The sequence below is a fragment of the Phyllostomus hastatus genome, unplaced genomic scaffold (assembly GCF_019186645.2).
Source record: "Phyllostomus hastatus isolate PE091 unplaced genomic scaffold, TTU_PhHast_1.1 phas_scaffold_46, whole genome shotgun sequence".
Lineage (NCBI taxonomy): Eukaryota > Metazoa > Chordata > Mammalia > Chiroptera > Phyllostomidae > Phyllostomus > Phyllostomus hastatus.
Window position 1 is genome coordinate 20,226,988 of NW_025334032.1, and position 25,665 is coordinate 20,252,652.

The 25,665-nt window shown below is 47.4% G+C and overlaps 1 protein-coding gene across 6 annotated transcripts in view; it reads right to left on the reverse strand.

Annotated features, from left to right (window-relative positions):
• CSGALNACT1 (chondroitin sulfate N-acetylgalactosaminyltransferase 1) overlaps positions 1-25,665 on the reverse strand; it is a 314,893-nt gene that overhangs the window by 63,055 nt on the left and 226,173 nt on the right. For 5 of the 6 annotated variants that reach the window (XM_045821598.1, XM_045821600.1, XM_045821596.1 and 2 more), the window contains one exon: positions 17,825-18,753. In XM_045821598.1, coding sequence (XP_045677554.1) covers positions 17,825-18,458 — 634 coding nt within the window. In that variant the 5' untranslated portion in view covers positions 18,459-18,753. Of the gene's footprint in view, positions 1-17,824; positions 18,754-19,202; positions 19,275-25,665 lie in introns of all 6 variants that reach the window. The other variant, XM_045821601.1, reaches the window with a different exon arrangement.

Below are 25,665 nucleotides of genomic sequence, written 5' to 3' on the forward strand. Positions count from 1 at the left end.
TCTCAGAGGAAAAATAAAATAAGCAAAAACTTACTCATCACTCTGCAGAGCCATCAAAGGAAGTGTTTTTGCTCCTGTGCTCTTGTTCCTACCCACTCCATGAGTTCATTCGTTCACTCAACAAACATTTATCAGCATCTATGTGTTGGGGCTTAATGTTTGAGCTATTCAGTGGTATGAGGAATGGCTCCTCATCTCAGTTCAGTGGGGGGCCCAGGAAATGTAGCAACCACAGGACACAGATGCTATGAAAGAGAGGTGAGTGGGGTCTGCACCATTGAGTGTCCTATTGTCACTGGCCCCCTGGACAATGACATCTTTCTTTTGCCTTATAAAACAGAGTTGAGTATGTATTTCCAATTTCCAATTTAAAATAAAAAGCTCTTCTTCCATCCTTCCACCCTTTTGCTAGGAGGCTTTTACTCAGGAAGCCAAGCTGAGCTGCTCTTAGCTGTGATGGTTCATTTACATACACTTCTGAGCGCTGTGTGTTCTAACTGAAGCCTCTGTCCACAACTTGAGTGGCACATGCAGAAGCCAAATCTGGCTCCAGGCTCAGAAAATGACCGATCGCCTCCACGGACTAATCACCACATGGACCAGCTGCCTTCACAGATCATCTGCTCTCTCAATGTCCCCAAAATGTCTCTAACTTCTGGGATTGGGCATAAGAGCCAACAGTGTCCAGGAGCCAATGCTGATCGATAGCCTCCCTCCTGCAGCCGACTTTCCAGCTCCTCTGGAAATAGCACAGGGAACACTACTAATTTAAGCATTCTAAATATATGGCGTGTAATACAGACCAAGCTGCAGATGGCAGGCCACATATGAGAGGCTGCTGCAGCTCACGCTAGTTTTCACAAACCGACTGCAAAACATATTTCTGGGAAAGAAGGGAAAAGGGAGAGACAGGCTAAAAAAGAAAAGGCACTGTTGACAGTGGGATCTTTTTTTTAAGGGAAGGAATAAGAGGTGTTTTGTTCTTTCCTCTTGCCATTTAAAACTCCAATCCTGCTCCTAGGAGTATCAGGAGGCTCTTCTGTAAAAAAGTTAGAAAGCAGTGTAACATGCCAGAAGGAAACGACTCAGACAGAGAGCAGCAGAGCCACTGGCAATGTCAGCTGAACACAGGTTCTGCCGAACTCTTGTTTAGGCCCATGAGGACCAAGAGCCACTGTCCTCCAGAGCTAATGTGTGAGGGTAAAGCTGCCTCCACGTAGAACTTTATGTTGAATTGTTCCCTCCAGTGTGGGTACCTGCAATCAACCACAGTGAAGGCAGAGACGGAACTTAGGGCACAAAAAACCTGTGTTCAAACTTCTTCCAAGACGCTGATAATGTGAACCCTGAGGACTGAGAAGGGCTCCTGGTGGTTACCTGGGAGCAGAGGGTTGGGGAGAGGCCCCTAGCAGCCATTTCTGCACTGGGGCCTCTCATGTAAACTGTGCTTCATGGAAAAGCCATGAAATTGCCTGCCTGCCTGCCTGCACTGAGCTCCTGCCATAGAGCCAGCTCTCATAAAGGAGTTCCTACAGTCCTATCACAACCAACAGGACTGAGGCCTTTCCCATCCGCCTGGAGCTGCACAGTTCTGACCAATCAGGGTGGCTCCATTCTGACCAATCAGGGACCAGGGCAGGGACTTCTGTCTCTATAAACCATCTCCCCTGTGGCTAGGGAGCACACTTTCCACCAAAAACTATGTGACTCTGCTTTAAGCAGCTAGAGCGGACCACTGCAGAGTGGACCTGCCTCACAACTGTGCTGTTGCCACAGAAGCAGTGCTGGAGCACTACAGAGCTGTGCACAGCAGGTCTGGACTAAGATGGTGTCAGTTCTGTCAACTAAGACGGCATCGAGGGAAGCCATGTTTAGAGCGTGCACAGCAGGGCAGCGACTCAGAGGGACGTTGCAACCCCTCGAGTCTACGCAGTACAACAAGGTAGACAACAGGTGCTCATCTGAAGGGTAGCACCACCCTCTCAAAACATGTGTGGTAGGGTTACGTAATCAATGTGTGCTTACCAAGGTGGCACGAAGAGAATGTGTTAATCAGAAGCTGATGCAACATTGCCATCACACGAGAGTATGAAAGCCAAGGCCTTCGAACAGACAGCTGTGACAGTCGAGAGACGCTCTGCTGCTCCAATGGACCTGCTGTAGCTGATGCCGAAGCTGCCACAGACTCTACCTTGCAAGACACTGCCTAGCCTCCCAGGCCCAGACTTGATCTGGACCCTTGGGGCTCAGGTTCATTATCCCCCAATTCTCTTGTGTGATGTTACTGCTGACTTTCTGGGTGGTTATTATTGTTATTGGGTAACTGTAGATTTGGACTGAACCTGCATTAATAAAAGCTGAGTGAATAGCATCATCACCTGCGATGACTCACTGTTATTTCTTGGTGCCATAGGGCTGGTGGCCCCGCACCTCCTGTCCGTGACAAAGGCCAGAGGCTGGATTATAGGACAGACTCTACCACGAAACATTTAGTCGTGACCTGAGCCATTCCACAGGAGTGCTGTATCACAGCCTGCTTTATTATCTGGAGCTGTCTGCACTAAATAAAGTTTCCCTCTTCACCACACTCAAAATGAGGGACTCGTGTTGGCATTGAATTGGCACCAGTGGTCACTAGTTGACAACAATCACCATCCTAAAAACAACCTTCACCTTCACAGGCTGACTGCCTCCTCCGGTCTTGGTATTAGGGTGAAGGTCAGTCGAGATTGAGAAAGTGACCTACTTTTTTTTTCTTTTTGGATTCTTCAGATGGACCAGGAAGCAGGCAGAAGTGCACTAATACCACCACCTAGAAGTCTGTGTCTGTTTCAACTACCAGATTTTGTCACTATGAAGAAATCAAACATAGTTTCTTTTTTGAATCATGTCAACATGACTCAAGCATTGAATAAGAACAACAAATTTTCAAAGTAGAATATCTGGAAAACACAGCATCACCTAGAATTCCACTACTGAGGACTAAAACCATAAATGCTTTGTTATAGTATTTTCATCCTCTCAATTTTTTTCTTTACACAGATAGATGTAATCTTTATAATTATTTTCACAATTAAAATTACAGTTTTTCTCATGGCCTAGGCTTTGACCCATTTTACTTAATGGTTACCGAATAAATTATTTTAATTGCTACACAGTATTCCACTGCGTCAGTCCACATGATGTTCCCAGTCTCCTATTGTCAGACATTTGGGTCATTTCTACTTACTTGCTATTAAAAATAATTCTATGATGAACATTCTTGATATAAAGATTCACGGGCATTTCTGAGAATAAGTTCTCAGAAATAAAAATACTGGGAAAGGTATAAACATTTCAAAAGCTCTTGATATAAAATAAACTACTTTACGCAATGGTTGAATTAATTTATACTGTCATTACTCAGTATAAATGTTCATTTCACCTCACCAGTGTCATGCATTGTCACTTTTTTAAGGGTGGCAATTTAACATTCTACTTTTGTTTTAACTTGTATCTATTTCTCACTTTTTCATATGTATATCAGACACCCGTATCTCTTCTTATGTGATCTGTTTATGTCTTTTGCCCATTTATCCTTCACAATGTTTATCTGGATTGAAGGTTAGGCAAGAACTTGTATGGTGCGCATGCGGTTCTTTAACCAAATAAAACAAGGTCTTTTTAGATTTCACTCTCAGCATTCCATGTGTGTCTCTCTGTTTCTCTCTCCAAAAGACATGAATGATTCTGAATAACTTTGGTGCCTAACTGAAGGGTACTAAGTCATACTTTTATACCCATTCACTTTGTATGAGGCTATACAGTCTGCTGTTTTTCATGAATTCCAGTGCAATTTAGTTTGTGGGTAGAGGTTACAGAGATTAATGGTTTCATTAAACATAGAAGAAACGCCAAAGTACACTTTGTACTATTAATAAACTCTATTTACTTATTGACCATAATCATAATTTGAAGAGGTTCAGCCGTGAACTTGAAAATGAATAACACGTTTATGAACTATATAGCCTTATATAGGAACACTGGCACCTTTTGAGAATCCTTTAGAAAATGTTGTCCAGAAATTCATAGGATTCAAGTAACAAAATATTAACCCTATGAAATCATGAAGGTTCCTGTTCCGAGAAGCACACAACCCTCACCCTGAGATGGACCAACCTCCCCTTGGGCCATGCCTGACATACAGTAAACATTCAGTGAATGCTGGGCAGCAAATTCACCAGCCTCTTCGGTTCTGGCACACTACTCCTGATGTCCTGGTTCAGATCTAACCTCCTGCCTGTTTCCTGGTGTCTAGCTGAACCCCAGACCTCTATCAGTGTCTAGCCCCTTGAACTCTGTGCCATCTGCTTGGGCTGCCCTGCCAACTGGTACCAGCCAAGCCTTGTTCCTGCCCCTGTCTCACTTGGTTTCACCCTACAGGCTTTCCTGGGAATGGCATATTCCTCCTCAGCACCAGCTGGAGGCCCAGCTGTGTTTGGTCTCGCAGCTGCTCCTGCCAGCCTGGCTTCTGGGCCCCGCTCTGACAGCCACCGCCCAGCAGTGGCATCCGTGCTTTCAGTTCTCATGCCTGAACGTTTGGCTTCAAACTAGTGAAGGCATGTCTGGAAAATGAGTTCCAAATTGGAAATTCGTTCTTCAGGCAGTCAGTGGACACCATGGTCAGAAACGTGAAAAGAGAGATTTTTCATATTTCTGTCTGTTGAATTAATAATCTTAGAGTAAAAGCAAATCTAGCTCTTCCTTCTTGCAGCCTCTGTACCAGCCCCCGGCCCCCTTCTGTAAGGAGGATGGGATGTAGCACTTACACAAGCAGGAAAGAGATTTGACATCAATAAGTATCACAGCAGCCTTATATTCTTTTGTGAAAAAGCCACGATATAAATGTGTTCATAGTAGCGTATTCATTGAACTCTCCTGAGAAACGCCTGTGGAAAACCCTGGGAGTCCACGGCTAGCTGTGAAGAATGCCCACCTCCCAAACAAGGTCAGCCTCCCTCCTGTCCTGCCCGCTGCCACGGCCTCAGTTCAGGGGCTTTCACCACCGGACTGTTTTTCAAGTCTTTCATTAGTCTCCGAGCATTCACCCCCCCCCACCCTTTTTTTGAGAACCAAGATCATGTCCTGTTTATTTGTATTTATTTATAAGTGGCTTTACTGAGATATAATTCACAAAGCAAACACTTTACTATTTAAAGCATACAAGTCACTTTTTTTTTACTATATTCACATAGCTGTGCAACCACAATCTAATTTGAGAGCACTCGTCTCCCCAGAAAAGAAACCCTGGACCAATCAGCAGTCGCTCGGCACCACCTCCCCCACCCCCCACCCGCCAGGCCACCGCACTCCACCTTCCGTCTCTACAGCTTGGCCTGTTCTGGACACCTCACAGAAATGGAATCACAAAATACGTCATCTTTTGTATCCAAAGTCTTTCACTCAGCATGTTTTCAGGAAACATCTGTGTGGTAATGTGTATCATTTCTATGACAAATAATTTTCTGTCATATGGATACATCACATGTTGTGTATTAATCTACATACTGATGAATATTCAGAATGTTCCACTATTTTGGCTATTGTGAACAATCCTACTACAAACATTCATATACCAGTTTTGGTGTAAATATATGTCCTCATTTCTCGAGTAGAATTGTTGGGTCATGGAGTAACTGTGTGTTTAACATTTTAACCTTTTGTCCTGTAGGGCAGACTAGTGTACAAACCCTTGGATAGCATGCAAAACCCTTGACAATTTCTGACCGTGCCACCCTGTGCCTAATTCTCTCTCCCGCACACCACTTATTTGAGGTATGACTCTGCTCTCCTCCCGTGTGTACATGGGTGTCCCTCCCACTGGGCTGCGGGGCTCGTGAGGGGGCAGGGACCCTGAATGCAGCCTCGCCCCTCCCCAGCTCTGACAATGCCTGTTACACAGAGCATGGCCAATGCATGAACAGACCACTTAACATCCAAGCCTTTAAAACTCTCGAAGCATAAGTCTCACTCACTCCCATTACCCATCTATTCCTGCATTAACACGCTCTGAAGTTTCAAGTAGTGCTTAACCTAATTACCTCCTCCTGCAACTTAATTTCCTCTCGGCTCTGCTCTCTACCATCAGTATTCCCCCTACAAAAAACGTCCACATGAAGTCACCTCTCAGAATTGTATTTAACATGCCAAAGAGCACTCTCCAAGGCTGGAAAGGTCTATTCCTTCGCTTCGTCTATGGTCAGAGTAAAAACCGCAGGCCGGAGGCAGCAGGAGAGCCAGGTAGAATTCAGGTAAGCGTTTCCAGGACGGAGTCACTCTGTGGTGTTTATCCCTCTTCCACCTCAGCTCCTGGAGGTCCTATGACGAGAATGAAGCCATCCGCCAACAGGCGCAGCAGGCCCATCTCTCTGAAGAACAAGCCCGCCTCACTCTGTGGGTGCAGATTTCTGATCGGCAACCTCATGGAAACAGACAGACAGAGGGGAAAGCTCCTCGCAGCCCCTGTGGGTTGCTTGCAGTCAGGACGTCTCAGCACTGCCATCCGTCGGCTCCCCTTCCCCGTAAGTCAGACAGTTTCTGATTTTTTGTGCAGAGAAGTGCTGGCTGCTCCCAGAGACATTTACAGTGCAGAGGAAATGGGGGTGGGGGTGGGGTGGGGAAATAGTCCTTTACTTAAGAATGGGTTGTGTTCAAATGTTTACCTCGAAGTCACTCAGAAGTCACAGAAGCAATACAATCTATCTGTGTGGCGGAGTCCTCAGACCAGCCCACAGAAACCTCTGTAACCCACTGTGTGCCCGTGGTGCAGCATTTATAGTGCCATATAAATCGGCCCAAGCCCCTAGCCAGGAAATCCATTCAGTTAGGACTTCAAAAGTTAGAACAACATTTTGAATGGGAAAAGGGATTGCCCCTCCCCCACCAGACAGGTGGCAGGCTGGGCACTAGGGAAGTCTAAGTCACTGGCGATGGCCCCAATGGGTCGCAGGGCACGATGGGCTCCAGACCATGAGGATGGGCACAGGGATGGGGAGGTGGCAGTGGTGGGGGGGGGGCAGGTAGGGAAGCAGAGGTGACTGTCTGGGACAGGGACCCACAGGAAGAAGAGGATCAGAAGGGAGAGCACAGTCCCCCAGGGCGGTAAAGTCTTAGCTTTATTTCCTAACCGAGGGTTTGTGCAGGGTGCAGATGAAGAGGTGGGCAGCGGGTGTTGACCGTTTGCCACCAATGTGTCCCCAGACCTGCAGGGGGAGGGGCATGCAAGAACCAGTGGATATTTGAGGCGGGGACGAGATATTACCTTATCCCTTCCCTCTAATACCATTTCCCCCCACCCCCCAGCCCAGCTACTGTGGGACTTGTGTCAAGACTGGCGTGAAGACACCAGGGATTCTGGGTACAGACCAAGGTGAAAAGAAGCAAGGGGTGGAAAACAATAACCCCAAATCCTGGTGGCAAAGAAGGAGAGAGCTCAGCCCCCAGTTTGGGGTGTTTGGGGTGTTTGGGGACATGTGCTTGTAAAGGGTGTCTGGTCACAATTCGAATAAGTTTACTTTTATGATGACATGGCATCTGACAGATGACCTCCAAGTGCCCATCACCTCCACATTAAAAACTCAAACAAATGATAATACAAGGTTACAAGGTAGGGTTTGAGGCAACAGTGTCATTTCTTTGATTCATGGCCACAAGAAAGAGGTCATGGGATTTGAGGTTTTCATTAAAGTAAATCTAATGACAGACTTCCGGATTCGGGGTGTGACCACAACATTCCCGTTGGCGGGTAAAATCAGTGCAAGTCAGTTCTGTCAAACTGCTGGACTGCGTGTGGTGCCTGAAACCCGACTGTAAGAAGAGATTATTGATTTGTATGGAAATGGAAAAAGACAAAGGAATCAATAGGTTTTAAATTACTACTTTAAAAAGTGGTTTCACACTTCTGCTTCCACTCCAGGATGTAATGAGCTTGAGGAATCATCACTTACAACAAAAAAAGAGCCAGACCATTTTCAAGTGCAAGCCTTGTTTGAACTTGATGGAGAGCTGAGGTCACAGAACCAACAGCTGGCCCAAAATCTGAGAACAGACAGGGGCCTGCAGGGAGAGCAGAGGCGACTGGACACTGGTAAGAAGAAATGAACAAAATGATGAGGTCAAGTGCAGGCTGGCAGGCCAGGGAGGCCCCGGGGTTCCAGAAGGTAGAGAAGTCTGGGTCCCTCCGCAGGCTCTGTCTCGGGGAGCCTCACCGGGTATTTGCGGAGAAATTAGAAAGTGCCCATGCCGTGCAGGCCCAGGTGCGGGGAGCAGTAGCCACGTGGGGGGAGCAAGAAACTTCTCCCAAACCCTTCTCTACTGCCTCCCCCTAGGAAACAAAAACTTCATGAGTGGAGAGAAGGCAACAAACGCTGTCACCCTCAGGGAACTGGTAAAAACTCACAGTTGGGGGAAAGGAGGAGTCAAAAAGGCCTTATTTCTGGCAGCGGGGCAGCGGAACACCTCGTGACCCAGTGATGAGGTGCCTGTTCAGGACTGAGATTTAATCAGAACCTCAGGGATGGCCCCATCCCCCACTGCACTGCACAGCTAAACCCACAAGCCCGAGTAACAAGTCACAGCAGAGTGGCTACACAGGGACAGGAGAGAAGCACCATAAGTCCTTGAAGGTTCGGTGCCAAGGGAAACCCTAGGGTGCAGGGCGGGCACCCGGCCTCAGGCAAAAGCACTTTCCTTCTGCAGACTCAAAGGATCACCAACGGGATTTAAAGCCTGGGGTGCGCTGAGGGGAACCCTAACCACAGCAAAACTCACACCCAGCCCAAGTCCTGACTAGATTAACTCACCCCCAGATCCACACAACACACTAAAAACCCAGGAGAAAGAAAAGAGTACCATTTCCAGGCATAAACGTGATTCATCTCAGTTTCTACTAGTTGCACATAATGTCTGGTTTTCAACAAAAATTATGAGGCATAAGAAAAGGCAAGAAAAAAGAAAGCAAGAATTAGAACGACAAAGCAATGAGGTCCAGGTATGCCAAAGATGTTAGAATTATATGGTAGGAAACTTAAAATAATTATGATTAATATGTTAAAAGATCTAATGGGAAAAATGGAAAACATGTGCGATCAGATGGGGAACTCCAGCAGAGATGGAACTTGTAAGAATCCAATGGAAGTGCTAGAAATTAAAAAGACAGTAAAAGAGATAAAGAATGCCTTGGAGGGACTTATCAGTAGCCTTCTCTCTGCGAGGAAAGCATCAGTGAACCTGAGGTGGGTCACTAAAAGTTATCCAAACTGAAACACAACAAGAAAAAAAGGTGGAAACACACAAAAAAACAGAACATCCAAGAGCTGTGAGACCATGTGGAGCAGAGGAACACATGCGTGATTGGAATTCCAGCCAAGACAGAAAGAACAGGGAACAGATGTGTCCGAAGAAACACTGGCTCAGAATTTCCCAAAACAAATGACAGACATCAAACTACAGATCTGAGCAGTGCAGACAACAGCCAGTGGGAGACACACGAGAGCCACACAAAACCAAACTGAGGCCTCACTTAGGTCACAGTACTGCACCAGTGCTGTCGTCCCAGTTTGGATAATCGCACCCTTATGTAAAACGCTGACACTGGGGGAAGCTGGTGAACTCTACAGGAGCTCTATGTGCTATTTTTGCAACTCTTCTATAATCCTAAAATATTTCAAAATGAAAAGGTTTTAAGAGTGGTTTTAGTGCTAGGTACTGCATAGAGAGTGTACCAGTAAAACCTAGGGGAGAAAATAAAAATAACTTCCTAAAGAAGCGATGCTCCCCACCTGCTTATCCCCTGGCATTTGTGTTCTTGAGTTTACAGCAAATCGGCTTTGCGGTCTGTTCTAAGAATGAAGCACAACTGACTAGATTACTTCTTGGGAAAATATCCTCCAACCCAAACACGAATTTACAGTGGAACTTTGAGAGCAGAGCAGATTTGTAAGGTGAGTGTTATGTATACCTTAGGTTTTATATAAACTTTTCTTCCAAAGGTCTCAAGCCACTTTTACACATGCTGATTGTGCAGTGTGTACAGGGAGTACGGGAGTTGAAAGCTGAATTAGACATGGACCGGCCCTCTAGGAGTGCACCGTATATAGGGGGCAATAAGATGGGGGCAGGGGGGTGAGGCCAGGGACCTCCAGGTACGGGCAGGAGGACCTTGGTGGAGTGAGACTTCCCCAAGGCTCATTTAGCTGGTTCCCAAAAAGGAAAGATGGCATGAAGGCTGTGCAATTAATGAATAAAAAACCTATCATGTACCAATTACTGCTGCTGGAAGTTGTCAGTAAAGACAACTGAGTGGAAATGGAGTGGAAACTGAGTGCTGAGTGGGAATGGAGCACTACAAACCTAGACGGGGAATGGGAAGGGCCCTTGAGCACAGTATGCCACCTCGGGGACAATGAGAGAGGATTTCCTGCAGGGGGAATCAGAATAGCTTTCTGGGAGGGAGGTCTGACAGGACGTCCGACACTGGGCCCGAGGCTGGGAGCCCGGCTTCTCCAGCAGAGGAGTGTGCACAGGGCAGGGCACAGGGCAGGGCACAGGGCGTGGAAGGGCAGCACACACAGAAAACAGGAAGCATTCGGTGGAAGGAGGGGAGGGCAGGAAGGGGCAGCAGGAAATGAAAGGGAAGTTGGGGTCAGATCTTGGAGTCCTCCAGCAGTGCCTACACCATAAATTTATGTAAAATCCAAATCTAGGAAAGTTGTGTATTTTGGAGAAGAGAACAGAAATGTAAGCCTTATTGCTTCCCTTAAGGAACAGACAACACACCAAACAACCCTTAAGGGATCTCAACTGGCCCTGAATTCAACGTGCTCTCCTGACTCTTTCAAGTCCCAGCTCCTTTCCAAAATTCTGAGAAGAAACACATGCCTGGGCTGTTTAAATAAAGCTTTTTGTGCTAAAGGCCTCGGGTGCTGCATGCCCTTCCCTCGGTGAAGCGAGCCGTTTGCCTCCTGCAGCTTCTTCCTGTGTCTCCGCTTGTCTCCCCCAGGAGTTCATGGTCTCCTTCTCTTCCTATGAAAACTTCTTCCCGAGAAAACTTATACAGCTCGCCAGGGTAGGACCTCTCCCCAGGGGGTTTGCAAGCCTTGCATGTGTTTTTAAAATATTTTTTCACATCACTGCAGGACCAGAGATGCATGTGCATTGTGTCCAAGACCCCAGGAGGCGACAGGCCACGCGGTGAGGAGCTAATATCTGAAGTTCTAGAATCCTGGCCCTGTCACTCTCCAGCAGAGTGACTTTGAGGATGTTACTCGACCTCTTTGGGTTTTGGATTTGACATTGACAAAGTGAAGATAATGAGAATGTCTACCTCCCTAGTGGAAGAGGGGGTACAATTAGTGTTTGCAAAAGGTCAGAAACAGTACCTGGGGCAGACATGAGGTCAGCGAGAAAAATGAGGGCAGCCCCATCTCTGACCCCTGGGACCTCCACGATGCCACCACTGTTTGAGCACCAGTGAACCACACACAGCACTCGAGGGGAGGTGGTGGGTGATGTGGGACTTGGGGCTGAGCTCCCCACCTTCTGAGAAGGAAGAGCCTTCTAACCCCCAACGCAGACAATCCCTGTGAGCTGAGCTCCTGTGGCCAGCACTGCAGTGCTTTTTGAGCTACAGCCCAAGTGACTCAGGTCCTGCTTGCTGGCTAAGCTGGTCTCCACCCCACAACCCCAGTCCTGAGTCAGTTGGCTTTCTGGTGCCCCGCCCTCTGCCGCCAACCTGTCTCCCACCTTGCTCCCTCTGCAGTAACCCCTTCTCACCCTTCAAGACCGGCTCAGGTCCCACCTCCCTCAACATCTTGCTTGAGCATCTGCTTGCATCCAGCCACTAGTTCTGAAGCCCACGGCACTAAGGGTCAGCTCCCCCAACTGAACTCTTCAGTCATTCAGAGTTTAGTCCCCGCATGAGTTTAATCGTGGCCTTCAGGTCTGAGGCCTGGCTTTATTCTCCTCTCCAGTCCACCCCCCCAACCCCGCAAACAGCTGGGGACGGTCTGCACACATGGCAGGTACCCACCCACTCACGCTGACTAAGCCTTGGTGCAGGACCTCACCCATGCTCCCCACAGAGGACCGATTGGAGGTCTGGTTAAAAACTGCAGACCCTCTCTGTAAACACCAGCTCCTACTTGACCTGGCTGAACAGACTGAAGTCTGAGCAGCAGCCCCTGCCTATCAGTGGGGCTGCACACTCACGTGAGGGTGGTGACCTGCCTCCCCGCCTTCCCCTACCCCTCCCACTCCCACAGAGCACGTGTCCTTCAGATCTGCGTGAGGCCCTAGGTCTGGCCCTCTCTCCACCGAGCCTTTGCTCTCACCACTCGGGCTGAAGCCAAGTCCCTCCATCTTGCACACCCAGAGCATCACAGGCACTCTCCTGCAGCCCCTTCTTAATACAAAACAAAGGCTTGAAGAAAATGGTACCTCAAATATTTTTGAAAATGCCCTGATAACAAAATTGCTTTGAGTGAGTATGGTAGAAATACTAACATAATCATCACAAAACAAAGTCCAACTTGCCAGCTCCTGCAGTCTTGCAACAAAATGCCCTGTACACGCAGGGTGGCCGTTACACACAGCTCCGCGTGCCCCAGCCACTGAGGGCCAACACAGCTGTTGCTCCGTACATGGCGGACTTCACAGTTAACCTTCTAACCCTGCCCTCCTCTCTCTTTACCTTTCCTTCCTGTTCTCCTGACCTGGGACGTAAGGTCTAGATGGCAGGGCTCAGGGAAAAAGGAAAATGTAGGGTCCCTTGTTCACAGCATACTGAGAATTTCAAAATATTCTGTGACAGCAAAGCATTTACTCTAGTGCCGGGCTCTTCTGCCCAGGGCTGGAGGGCGGGGCTCCTCCCAGTGGCAAAAACCCAGGCTGGGACACTCTTTCTCACTCTCACCAAGGGGAGAATTCACTCTCCAAACTATAGCTTCAAGCCATTTATTTGCATTTAAGCTTTTTTTAAAATTATTGTTCAATTACAGTTTTCTCTCTTTTACTCCCATCCCAGTCCACCCCCCCAGCCCTCCCCACCTCCCTCCCATTTCCACCCGCCCTAGTTTTTGTCCATGTATCCTTTATACTTGTTCCTGTAAACCCTTCCCCTTTTCCCCTGATATTCCCTCCCCTTTCTCCTGTGGTCACTGTCAGCCTGCTCTCTATTTCAGGGTCTTTGGCTATATTTTGCTTGTTTGTTTGTTTGTTGTTTAGGTTCCTGTTAAAGGTGAGATCATATGGTATTTGTCTTTCACCGCCTGGCTTATTTTGCTTAGCATAATGCTTTCCAGTTCTATCCATGCTGTCGCAAAGGATAGGAGCTCCTTCTTGCTTTCTGTTGCATAGAATTCTATGCATTTAAGCTTCTGAATCTCTGATTTTAGAATAACGAGCATTTCTCCCTCCTTATAGGAACTTCAAGCAATTAGAAACAAATGAGGAGATTTGTGGGAGCAAATGGAATAGAGGGGACAGGGGAACTCGGGTCAGCTCAGACCTTAACAGACCAGTGCGGTGGGTCCAGGGCACGGTGACGACGTGAGGGGGCTCAGGAGGGCTGTCCTGAGCTCTGCTGCCCTCACTTCCCTGGAGATGCCAGCTGAGAACTGAGGCAACTCAAGACCTGAAGTCCTTGCTGTCTTGCCTGCCAGCTGGTCTCCCTGCACCACACTCTCTTGCAAACACAGGCTAGGCCCACCCACTGTTTGGAATCCCTGCTCTGGTGTATTTCCGCACTGCACCCCTCCCCAGGTTCCCAGAAATGCATCTGAATGCCTGCCTCGACATCTCTACTACAAGTCACAGAGCTGTTGACAAAGAAGCACATCACACATACTCATGGTCCCAAGTACCTTGCTCTCCAAGCCCCCAGGACCTGGATTTGACTTGTCTAAAAACGCTTTAGCAAAGTGGTCATAAGGTGTCCCTTAGAGGTTATGATGAAACAGACAATGGAAGTTGAAAGCTCAGGATCTCCACGCCTTGCCTTAGCTCCACAGAAAGCATGAAGGCTCGGCTGTAGAGCACAGAATGTTGGGATTGCTGTGCAGGCAGCTGCTAAGGTTGTATAGTTCTACACCCTCGTTTTAAAACATATCGTAGGGTGCCCTCGAAACCTTCACTTTCTAGTGGATCACAGCTTGACTCCACATTGCCCCGAATCAAGTCTTCCAGTGTCTGACCCTCTCTTGCCACCACTAACCCTGCAAAAGTTGCAGGAGGGTGGGCTGCATGGGCTGGTGACAGAGGGTGGCCCCATGGGGTCAGTAGTCACAAATGCCTCGCATGGCATTCACATGATCAGATGTTTGGGTTGTAAAAGTGGAATAATTCAAAAGCCAAACTGTTCTATGGAATGACATCAAATCTATGTCTGAGAGCTCTATTTAAAGATACAAAGTCAAAGCCCCAGGTTGTGCTGCTCAGAGCCTGTACACCCCACACTGAAGGAGCAACTGAACTACATGCACAAGGAAGGGGTTCCCGTTGCCTTGGAGAGATGAACAGTTAGGCGTCCAAAGGCACAGGGTCTGGTCACGGTTTTCTTTCTACTTGGACTTCTTTTCCCAGATGGTTGTAACAAAAAAAAATCGTGTGAGAATCCAACACAAAAATCAGTGCCAACGAAACATCTGGGGGAAGGGAAAAGAGGAAAACATTGCACCCTCTGTGTTTTAGAGATACGTAAGAATTAAATCAATGTAGATCATAAATTAGATAGTCATCAAGGTGGTATTCTCCCTTCATAAGCTTCATAGAATTGTAGAAAGTGGACGCAGTCAGACCAAACTATAAATAATCTGTTTGAATTCCTCCTTTTATGGAGGAAGTTCCCCAAGGGGAGGTGGTGTGTCCTTGGTCAACAGGCAGAGCGGGAGGCAGAGCATCTAAGGGACGGCTGCCTGGCAAAGCGAAGACCAGAAGTGGAAGCAGTGCTTTGTACTGTGCAGAAGGCTGGGGCTGGGCAGGGCCTCGGGGACATCCAGGCCGGGCCCCCTATTGACAGATGTGAGACCAAGGCTCAAGGAGCTTAAGTGTGTTGGTCAAAGTCGCACAGCTTCCCACACTCACATCGTCATGCCACCTGCCTCACCGTAAGCCTTCGGTTTCATGTGCCTATTATCATCTGGAAGCATTCCAGGGCTTTGATCACGTTGCTGTAAGCACAAAGAATCTCCGTGTTTACTGTACTAGTTCGGGGTTCGGCAAATCTGTCGCCTTTGTTTAAAGCTTTGAGTGTGTGGAACATCTCACTAGTAACATAAAATGTTCCCATGGACTTCTAAATTGCCCCAACTTTCGGCCCAGTAACTCCCAAACACAAACTCTCCCTCTCTAAGGTTATGCTTGGAGACCCAAATACGTTACTCCAAAGATATATTGTACTTCACCCCTATAAGATCCTGTCACTTGCTCTAATTCATCACAGAACACAGATTTCAGATGAGACCCTTTCCATCCCCCTTCTCTCTCCTTGACTAGGTATAGATCAAAGAGTCGTAAATCAGGATTGAAAGGTCCTCAAACATAATTCGGTCCAACCGCCTCTGTGAGACTAGAAGCACGAGTTCCAGCCCCCGGCCGAGCAGCTGTCAGCTGATCCTCATACTCACAGGAGCCCTGCTTCATTCTGAAACAGCACTGTTTCAGAATTACTCCTTACGCTGAATTTATCTCTGCCTCCCTGCAACTTCCTCTGACTGGTGGCGTCTCTCAGAATGCCCCATTTCCCGAGGCTATGAAAGACTGCCCCCACAATATTTTGTGACAAGAGCAAGAAAATGAAAGAAACTGCTTCTCACGACAGTCAAATATGTGTAAATACAGGGATGGGCAAAAGTAGGTTTACAGTTGTTCATTCAAATGGGAAACAACGAATAAATAACAACACAAGAATAAACTCTGTTTTGTGTACTCACAGCTGTAAACCTGCTTTTACCCACCCCTGTATATTTAAAGCGCGTGTGCCTATTCACTCATCGTCTGAAAAGCGCTGACGAGACTCTCACCACATTTGGAAAGTGCGTGTGGACTGATCTGCTTTGAAATGCAGGCTGTGTGCTGCCCGTGAAACCAACACGGCGCCACCGCGAGTACAGTGCCTCCAACGGGAAGTCAGCCGCATCCCAGGGCACATACACTCGGGGACAAGAGGCCTGTGTCACTGCTGATAGAGAACAGCAGTCCTATGCATTAAGATGTGTAAGAAAAGCAGGTGGAGATTTCAAATACGAACACAGGTTAAAAATCACAAGGGTAAACATTCCAAATTGTAGACTCTGACTTGTAATTGAGTTCTTTTGAAATTGCTTTGTATGCGGACAGCTTCTGTAGCATAATTCAGGGCCAGTGGCAACCAGGATTCATTTTTAAGGATGTTTAATGATTTCCCTGGGGGTCAGCGAGTAAGATAATATATGTGGAAATGTTCCATAAATTCTGGAACACTATAAAGTCTGAGGCTGCATCATCATGGTATTTCAGAGCCGGAGTGCTTGCCATGAATTTATACTTGCAGCTGCTGAGTGTGCCAGGCATTTTAATACCTCATCTAAGTGAGTTAAAAAAAAAATCCTGACACCGAAAGCTTGGTCTTGTAAGAGATTTCTTGACCTCGCTCTACGTCTATGAAAAATGATACTATCACAAAATTGCATGAATTTATAGTTCACATATAAAGTGGGGGAAAATCATACGACAGGAAAATGTCCGAAGCGCACACAGGCATGAACAGCAGTGGAAGGGTTTCTGCCACAACTGCAGAGAGGCCGTGTTGCCCGCAGGCTGAGGAGAGATGGTGGGCACAGAGCTTAGGCAGTGAGGGGATATTTGGACACAGCTATGGTACACGTCGGGGAAGTTGGACTGGATCTCTCAAGAAACGGGGGAAGAGCTGGATGCCTTTGGAGGCACTTCCTCTCCCAGATTATTAGCTGATTTTGAACCAGTAACAATGGGAAAATTGATAAGGGAGAAAATACAAACGAGTCTGCCAAGAAACTAGACAAGCTGCTTTCTTCTGAAGTTAGACAAAATCAAACACAAATTACAACGACGTTGTTCTGTGCCTATAAGCAAAAGCTCAGTCATTCATCTCACTAGCTTCCATATGCCCCTTAGGCTCCATCCACACAATATACAACCTAGCGGTTACCAGCTTGGGCTGTGAAATCCGACCTCCGCAGTTCAAATCCTGGCTCTGTCACTTACTAACTGAGCAACCTTAGGTAATTTACTTACTTAATTGGAACCTCTATTCCCTTATCCCCTAATGGGGTCATTATGAGGAAAAAGTGAATTAGTATGTGTCAAGTCCCTAGAACAGCGTGTGGCAAACGTAAGAACTATACAGCACATTTGCTGCCCTTCTCCTGTTCTTGGGCCTCACGACCAGGCCGTGCCTGGGGAGAAATGCCTGTGAAAAGGGATAAATTAAAACTGCCTATCACAGTCCTCTTGGGTTTCAAAGTTTTATGTTTACATTTTGTTTTACTTTATTTCTTTATTTTTTTTAAAAGAAAGCAAGTTCTACTTTCCTCTGCCAAGAAACAATGAATCTGTCCACTCAATGACTGCGGTTTCCATGAGAAAGTAAGTGGAAACAGATGTTTCTGAGAAATAAAAACCACACTATATACCTTCAGTGTCGCTCACGTAGAACTTCCCAACAGCCATCCCCAGAGCCAACTGCCAGCCTCCCACAGCTGTGACCTGCCTGGGGGGCTGGACCCAGATGCCTTTTCCTCTACTTCCTACCCCAATCCACAAACTTGCCAACCTTCTATGAAATCCGAGGCTGTATAAGGATGCTGATTTAGGCTGCTCTCTGCAGGGCTGTTCAGGGTCTCCAAGGCTGACTCGATAGCTTCTACCAACTCATCCCGCTTGTCTTTCCTCACAGGTTTCTCCTCGGGGTGGCGGGTCAGGCCAGTCTCCAACTGGTACACTTTCTGCAGGGTGAAACTATCAAAAGGCACTGCGGCGTACTCGGTGGCCAGCTTGACGCCGGCATGCACCTCCGCCTTGTCCACCTGTGAGTGCAGGAAGGCCAGCAGGTCAGCCTGGGTTTTCTCAGGGGCGCCCCGCTCAGGGCCCAGGCCCGCAGCATCGCTGGCGTGGTACTGCGCATTCTTGAGCTGCTCACTCCTCTCCTGTAGCTCCTCCTTCAGCTGTGCGATCTGCCTCTTGAGGCTGCTGATGTAGTTGCGGTGCTGCTCCTCCCACTCCTGCAGGACAGCCTGGTACCCTTCCTTCCCCGTGGGGCTGTTGGCCCGGGGCAGCCCTAGCTGCTCCTCGTTGCCTTTGGGAGTGCAAGCCAACATGTACAGGACAGAGATGGCACAGCAGAGAAGCACCAGCAGAACCACCACCCGAGAGATCCACGCAAGCAGCCCCCGGCGAACCATCGTCATTCAGGAATCAGCCATGTGTCCAGCACTGGTGACATCCCAGAACGTCTGGGCCCCGCGGAAGGGCTTCCCCCGACTAGACCGCAGGGAGCACGCGTTTGGGGCTCCCTGAGCTGCCTTCATCCATTTCCTTCTAAAACACTTCTCGTCTCTTGGAGTCAGCTTGCACGAGGATCACTTTTCCTGCTTCTAGAGGATAGTCTTCCAGGCAGAAGCAACAAGCGAGCTGAAACCTCCAAATTTTCACATTCATGCCCATGACAGCCTTCCAAATCTGCGGCAGAGGACAGTAGTGGACCTGGGAAGAGACCAAATGACAGTAACACTTAATCAACATATCAACACCCTTATGTTCACGATGGTAATCAATATTCAATAGGCCGCCTTTAGGTTTATGGAAAATGTTTATGACAGGTGGTTAAATACTGTTAAGTGTCTGTAAATCAGAATGCAAGCATGCATTTGCAGAGTAAGGTACACAGAAAACGAGGGGTACAGAACAAGATTAGAAGAAAACACGGACGGCAAAATGTGAATTCTCTCTGGGTGGAAGGATTAACCGTGAATTTTCTGTATCTCTACACTCCAATGTATCTTGCAAATTTCCCACAATGGCACATACTATTTTGATGGTTAAGAGGGGAAAAGCAAGACTTGAATGACACTGAAAACTGCAGGCGGGGGCTTCTCTGCCCAGGGTTTGCACAGTAAGTGGGGCTGCAGAAGGCGAGGCCCACTGGGGCTCACCTGCGGGTGCCCATTCATCGCAGTCCTCAAAGCTCAAAGCGGTCTTCAAGCTAACCGGCGAGGAGGCAGGCCCTGGAGGTTCAAACATGCAAACAGTAGACGTGGCCGACAGCATTCAGAAGGGGGGCAGGGGACAGTTGTAGTAGCTGCTTCTCCAATACGGCACATGGACAGGGGACGATGAGTTCACCATAGAGAGGGACAAAGTTGGGAGAAGAGCAGGGACCCGATACGCTGTCCTTCAGGACTTGAACCCCAGGCCTGCCTCTGCTCCGGCCTCTAGGAGGAATTCTGTGTCCTGACCACTCATCAGAAACACCCGGATGGATCACCAGGCCTTTCCCTGACTACACGCTCTGCCCCTCGGCTCCGAACCCCTGTAACGCGTGAGTCAACCTGACTCGCCATTTCCCTAGGCGTCCCTCCTCCACCCCGCACCCATCATGCACATCGCCACAGCACACCGCTCCTCCCATGCTCCCCCTTCCTTAACACCGGCCTGAGCTAGAAAAAAACAGAATAATCGGTGGAAAATAGATCAAGTAACAGTTCTTGTGTAGAGAGGTTTTTTTAAAACTCTTCCTAGATGCATCTTTTTCTATCACTTCTCTTTTTTAAAAAAAAAAGCTCTCTGAGGGTACCATGTGCTGGCCTTTTTATAAAATTTGACATTTCAATAAGCTGCATAATACTAAGTTATTGCTTCATCTTTGCCCAACCAGAATCTGGGCCAAAAATCATCTCTTTTACTGGCAGTCTGACCCCTTTACTGCGGTGAATTAAGAACTTCAGGACCCCTGAGAGAAGACAGAGATGTTCCTTCTAGCATTCTCCCCATGCTGGCAATGTCGTAAACAATAAAGGCTCATTGACCATCTAAGTAGTCACCCGCCATATACCACGGTCACACATGACAGTCCCCCTTCGGTCCCCCTGGTGATGTGACTCCTGTGGATATCGTTATGTTATCAAAGCAGTTTATTTCTTAATTGTCCTTAAACATTGAACACATAACATTCTTTCCAGCACTTCCCTTGGCCTGAGGATTCTCTTTCCCATAATTGAGAACAATACACAGTTATTAGTGCTAAGTTTAACGTGCATGTTTAGCCCTGGGAGCCTTTGCTGTCTGATGAAAATCTTGGGATTTGTATAATTACTATAATTCTGTGATTAAAAACATCTCAGCTTTGGTATTCGGGCACCTTGCTGTTTTTAATGAAATCTCTCAGATAAACTCATTATATCCAAGTATTAAATTACTAGTGAAGACGTATTATCACATTATTCTGCCACTTTAAAGATTTTTACTTTAAATGAGTTGTCATTAAGAACAAAATAAACAAATCAAAAAGCAAAAATGAAATTCTCAACACAATTTATTGTGCTGCAGAAACAAAGTACGCCATCCTTCTAACAGATTTTTAATGGAATAATTGTCACATTTGCATAGTAAATTGAAATCATGTTGGTGAACTGAAGCAATGTACTGAAGCCAACAAAACTTAGCGCTGCACGATAATTGCTTTGTTCTGTTCCATACGTCTCTCTAAAGTCTAGTTCAGCTTTTGGAATTCACTAGTATAAATTTCAAAGTTCTTTAATATTCCATTCTTCCAGATGCAAAAGGAGAAGAAAACAGATTTTAGAAGTATATGACTTATTAAAAGGAATAATAAAAAAACATAAAAACGACTACCAAAGAAGCAGTACTGAATTTCTCCTTTTAAATGTCAGAGGCAGAAACTGTATGTCAGAAACAAAATTCTGCATCCTTTCATAGACAAGCGTTTTCTAATGATTCTTGCAATCTCGTCTATAATCAAAACAGCAACAACTGGCCAGCTTCTACGGTCTGCCCAGACCGTAGAGGCTGGGAATACCTGCCTGATGAAGTCAGAAGCCTTATCCTTCAGATCCTCGTTTCCATGGAAAGTTCAAGGTTTTCATTTGGCAGCACAGAACATCATTCCTAAGAGCAGATGGCACTTTACCAGCTCTGCCACATCTCGGAAAGAACACCTCGATGAGGTGTAGCCAGACCAAACAAACAGCTAAGCCACAAAGGCCCTGTGCAATCTCTCCCTCTCTCTGCAGAGGTGTTGCGGGAATTCAAGAGTTAACATTTATAATGTGTTTACAGACTTGCAGATGGAAAGCACCATGTAATTACCAAGCCCTATTACAAGTCAGAGATGACAGTGAAAATATAGCTTTAGGGGACCACAGCAGCATGTGCTACTATTTCTGAAACTTAGAAAAGGCACCCAGATTTTAGACTAGGTGGGTCTTTGGGGGTGGTTGGGGACAGGGGAGGAGTGGCGAGCAAGAAGAATCCCCTGTCAGTGGCCAATTTTAGGACATTGGGAGAAGAGAGATGCATATTCCTTTTTTTTTTTTTAATTAGAGAAAATCCTTGTTACTGATCTGGTTCCTTGCCACTTGCATTTTTAAATGTCCATCCTTACTAATTGGTTTTGCCACTTTTTATCCCTGGCCAAATCCCTAAGGATGGTTCTTGTCCAAAACAATGGATTCATTGATTAGGCTGAAGGGAACATCCAATCACAACAGCATTGCTGCCAATCTTACAATCTAGGCAAGGGGCTGCTTCAGGGAGTTGCGGCACTTTGTGAGCACTTAAGGCAGGGAGTCTCAAAGACATGGGGTCACGGCAAGGGGCCCAGCCCTGGAGCGGGCTCCTCAGACTCCAGGTGCCTGACAGCCCTGACACCCTGCCCAGCCCAGGGAGTATCCTGGACACCCCCTACCAACCCCCATCTCCAAATACCATAGCAATGTCACCAGGATGGGTCCCAGTCACAGTCTCCTCCTAGGACACTGTTGTTATCCATCCTTGTAAAGAACGTGTATGAAACACCTGCTATGTTCTATATACTGTGTAAGAAGGTACAATAGACAAGAAGATGAGTCAAGCGCAAGTTCTAACATCAGCAAGTTTATAAGCTTATTGAGGAATTAACTAAGGCCTTCTCCAATAACTATAACATGAGCCCAAAGAGGCAAATGCCATTAAAATAGATACAAAATGCAAATGTCATGCTCCTACCTGCTAAATATATGTGTATTGAAGGAAGCAGAGGGTTGAGAGGTATAAACAAATAAACTTTTCATAATTTTTAGTTATTGATTTGAGAAGAAGAGAGAGAAACATCAATTTGCTGTTCCACTTATTTATGCATTCATTGGTTGATTTTTTTATGTGCCCTGACTGGGGATCAAACCCTCAACCTTGCATATCAAGATGATGCTCTGACCAACAGAGATACCCAGCCAGGGTAAAATAAATAAATTTTAAAGTGACAAAAGCTGAAAATAAATGTTAGGCATCAACAATGCTTATTAAAATAAGAGAAGCAAGTGGCTACAGATAAAGTTTATCATTTCATCTTAGAGCAGAAGCTCCCAGCAGTAAAACTACGACAGAGCTAAGTGTGGTCCAGAGTCTAACGCTTCCCCAAAACAGGGACAGTGGGAACCAGAATTTCTATGGCCAGGACAGAAGTAGCTATTAGCAGGGGTGTGTGCATTTTACCCTACAGGTCCCGGTGAATATCCAGATCACAACAACTGCATATGATGACAGAGAGCTGCCAGACGTGTTTACTAATGTCCACAGACGCTCAAAGACCCAAAGGACTCCCGGACAAGCCCCACTGGTGAAACGCTGCCAGGGTAGCAGCAGGCAGAGGGAATGGTGGCTTCATGGCGAGGCCAGACCAGGCAGCACTGCGCACTGCCGTGACTGGTCTTGTGAGTGATAAAGAAAACTATTCAAGGAGTGGCAATAAAATCTACAAGACACCTCCACCTGGTGTTCTGGCGCAGCCAAAAAAGGCTGATGAGGAAGAAAACAAGCAGTGTCTACTGGGCCAGCAAGGGCAGACCAAAGCCCGCGCCGCCGCGGAGGCTGTCCCACTTGGGCGCACACAATGGGCTCTTTGATGGCAAGGGCACAAGCTAGCCTTCCGTCAAGGGTAAGCTGTACTCACAGAACATAAATCAAGGTCGTATCTCCTGAATACACACACCATCCTAAGTGTGTGTGGAAAAGGCATTGGGCAGGGATTCTTATTCGGAGTTTTTAAATGCTCTCAAAAATGCACATAAAGTGAATACTGTAAACTTAACTCCAACACTTGGCTCCATTTAGAATTCCCTGTACTGCGGTTTCGCCCCCGTGTGCGGGGGGGGGGCGGGGAGCCAGCTTCCAGGATGGCCCGCAGGACCCCTGTCTCCTCGTTTCCACATCACGGTGTGTTTCTCTCCCACCCACGCTGACCCAGGGACCGACCTGAGCGGCAGAGGGGAAGAAAGCGCTACAAAATTTAACAGAAGATGATAAAAAGCCACTGTGAGAGCTGAAAGATCCTGAACTTCTCGGCCCAATTCCCAGTATACATTATGTTTACAGACTTTTCTTCCCCATTTTTCCTCCATCTGCTTTCACTTAAAGGAAATGAGTACATACGATCAACTCCTGCAACTGCTTTGTGGAGTCCACAACAATCTGCCTCTTGTACACACTTAAGGAGTTGTTGAGGGCTGAGCACTCGCAAAGAAATTAAAATAGCCTGAAATGAACGTGAGAAGAGCCCACAATCTCCCTAAGCCACGTCCACCTGGACTCTTTAGAGCAGGGGTTCTCAAATATTGCAGATCCTTCTAGAACTCAGTTTCTTTCTTTGTATTATTACTTTACTAAATTGGTTGCAGTAACACTGGTTAATAACATGTAAATCTCAAGTGTATATACAAATAGAAATATCTGTATACTCTATGGTCAGGTTTCTTTCTTCCACTGAGCCTTTAGTCAGCATGCACTCATGTGCCAAGTGCTTTTGCCTCAACTGTGTTCCTGGGAGCAACCGAAAAGCTGAAGCAAGGAGGTTGGCAGATCAGGGTCCGTCTACACATGAAGAGGTGCTGAAGCCACATCCCAGAGAGGGGACGGAGCTGCCGCTCAGAGTCAGCAACCAAACATCCAGAGTGTGGCGCTGGCCGGGAGGAGTCCGGAGCACTCCTCCCTGGCCTCCTCCAGCGTGGACACTGGGCCACTTGGCCCGGACCCGGACCCGAGGCTCTGCCCTCACACAGGAGGGATCCACACGGGAGGGGGCAGCCCAGGTCAGACCCAGCAGTTCTGCTGACTCCGGCACTCAGCACCAGCTGTCTTCAAATATAGTAAACACAAATAGCACATCCCAGGCAGTAAATAGCTTTGAGCAAGTACATATATGGAATTTACTCATTTGTAAGTTATATACAGTGTTACAGTGTTGTTATATTATGTATTCACAAAACAATACCACTATAGTAAGGAAGCGTAAATGTTATAAATGTTTTCTCTCCCCGAGGGACCATCCTGGGTACCCCGGGAGCCCTGCTGTAGGTTCCCATAGAGCTCACTTCCTGATTGTGCTGCACGTTTCCACAGGTCAGAGCTCCGGCCACTGCTGATGCCAGAGTCCCGGCATCAGGCTCCTGCCTCCCTGCCCTGCTCCTTGGGGTGACTTCGCTGCCTCCAGACCCCACCGACTCCAGGCCAGGGTCCCCAACACCTGCTGCCAGGCCTCTGCAGGAATATGCTTCCCTCCCTTTCTAACCCGGAGGACTTGGACTTGGCCTTCAAAATGGTCCTTGAGGGTCTTCTCCGTGAGGTCCTTCCTATAACCCAGTTCCGATCACCAGGGACCAGCATGGAGTGACCCCCCCAAAAACCAGCCTGATCACTTCCCAGTCAGGAATTCCCTAGTTGAGAGGTGCCGCTCCAGCACCTGGACTCCACACTGGTCTCCTGAAAGCTTCGTTCTGATCCCTTGTTCTCTACTTTGAAGCAGGAAAAAGGAAATGTGACAAAAAGGAAATGAGGCCCGCTAATCAGAAAATGAAGACACAGAGATTAACGACAGCCTCGTGTGCCGAAAAGGCGGGAATAGCACAAACCCTTTTTGGTATTCTCCTTTGTTTTTATTTTGATTTTTAATTGTGGGTGAGCCTCTGGAGGAAAGACTTGATAGAGAGGGACTTCCTGAATAGGCATAGATTTTCCATTCCCCCCACACCCCCCTGCCTCCTCCAACACTGTTTCAGAAAGGATCTCGGGCAGTCAGTCGGCCTAAGAGATGGCCGTGGAGGTGGAGTGAAAAGAGGAGGCACTACAAGAGCCTTAGAATAAGTAGCATAAAGAGCCCTCTCCTGGAAGGAAGGTATCTCAAGCACACACGCAAGGCTGAGTCAGCTGCCAAAAGTGCTCAGAGAGACCCGGCGGCCCGGTCCTGCAGGGCTCTCCATGGCTGGGGGCACTGCCCTGCCCCCCAGCGTGAGAACCCCCTGGAACCAGGCTCCCAACACCCTCTCATGGCTCATAATTACAACCACTTCCTGCCCATTTACTTTAGGCCAGTCATGGTAGGAAGCACTTTACAAACATTATCTCATT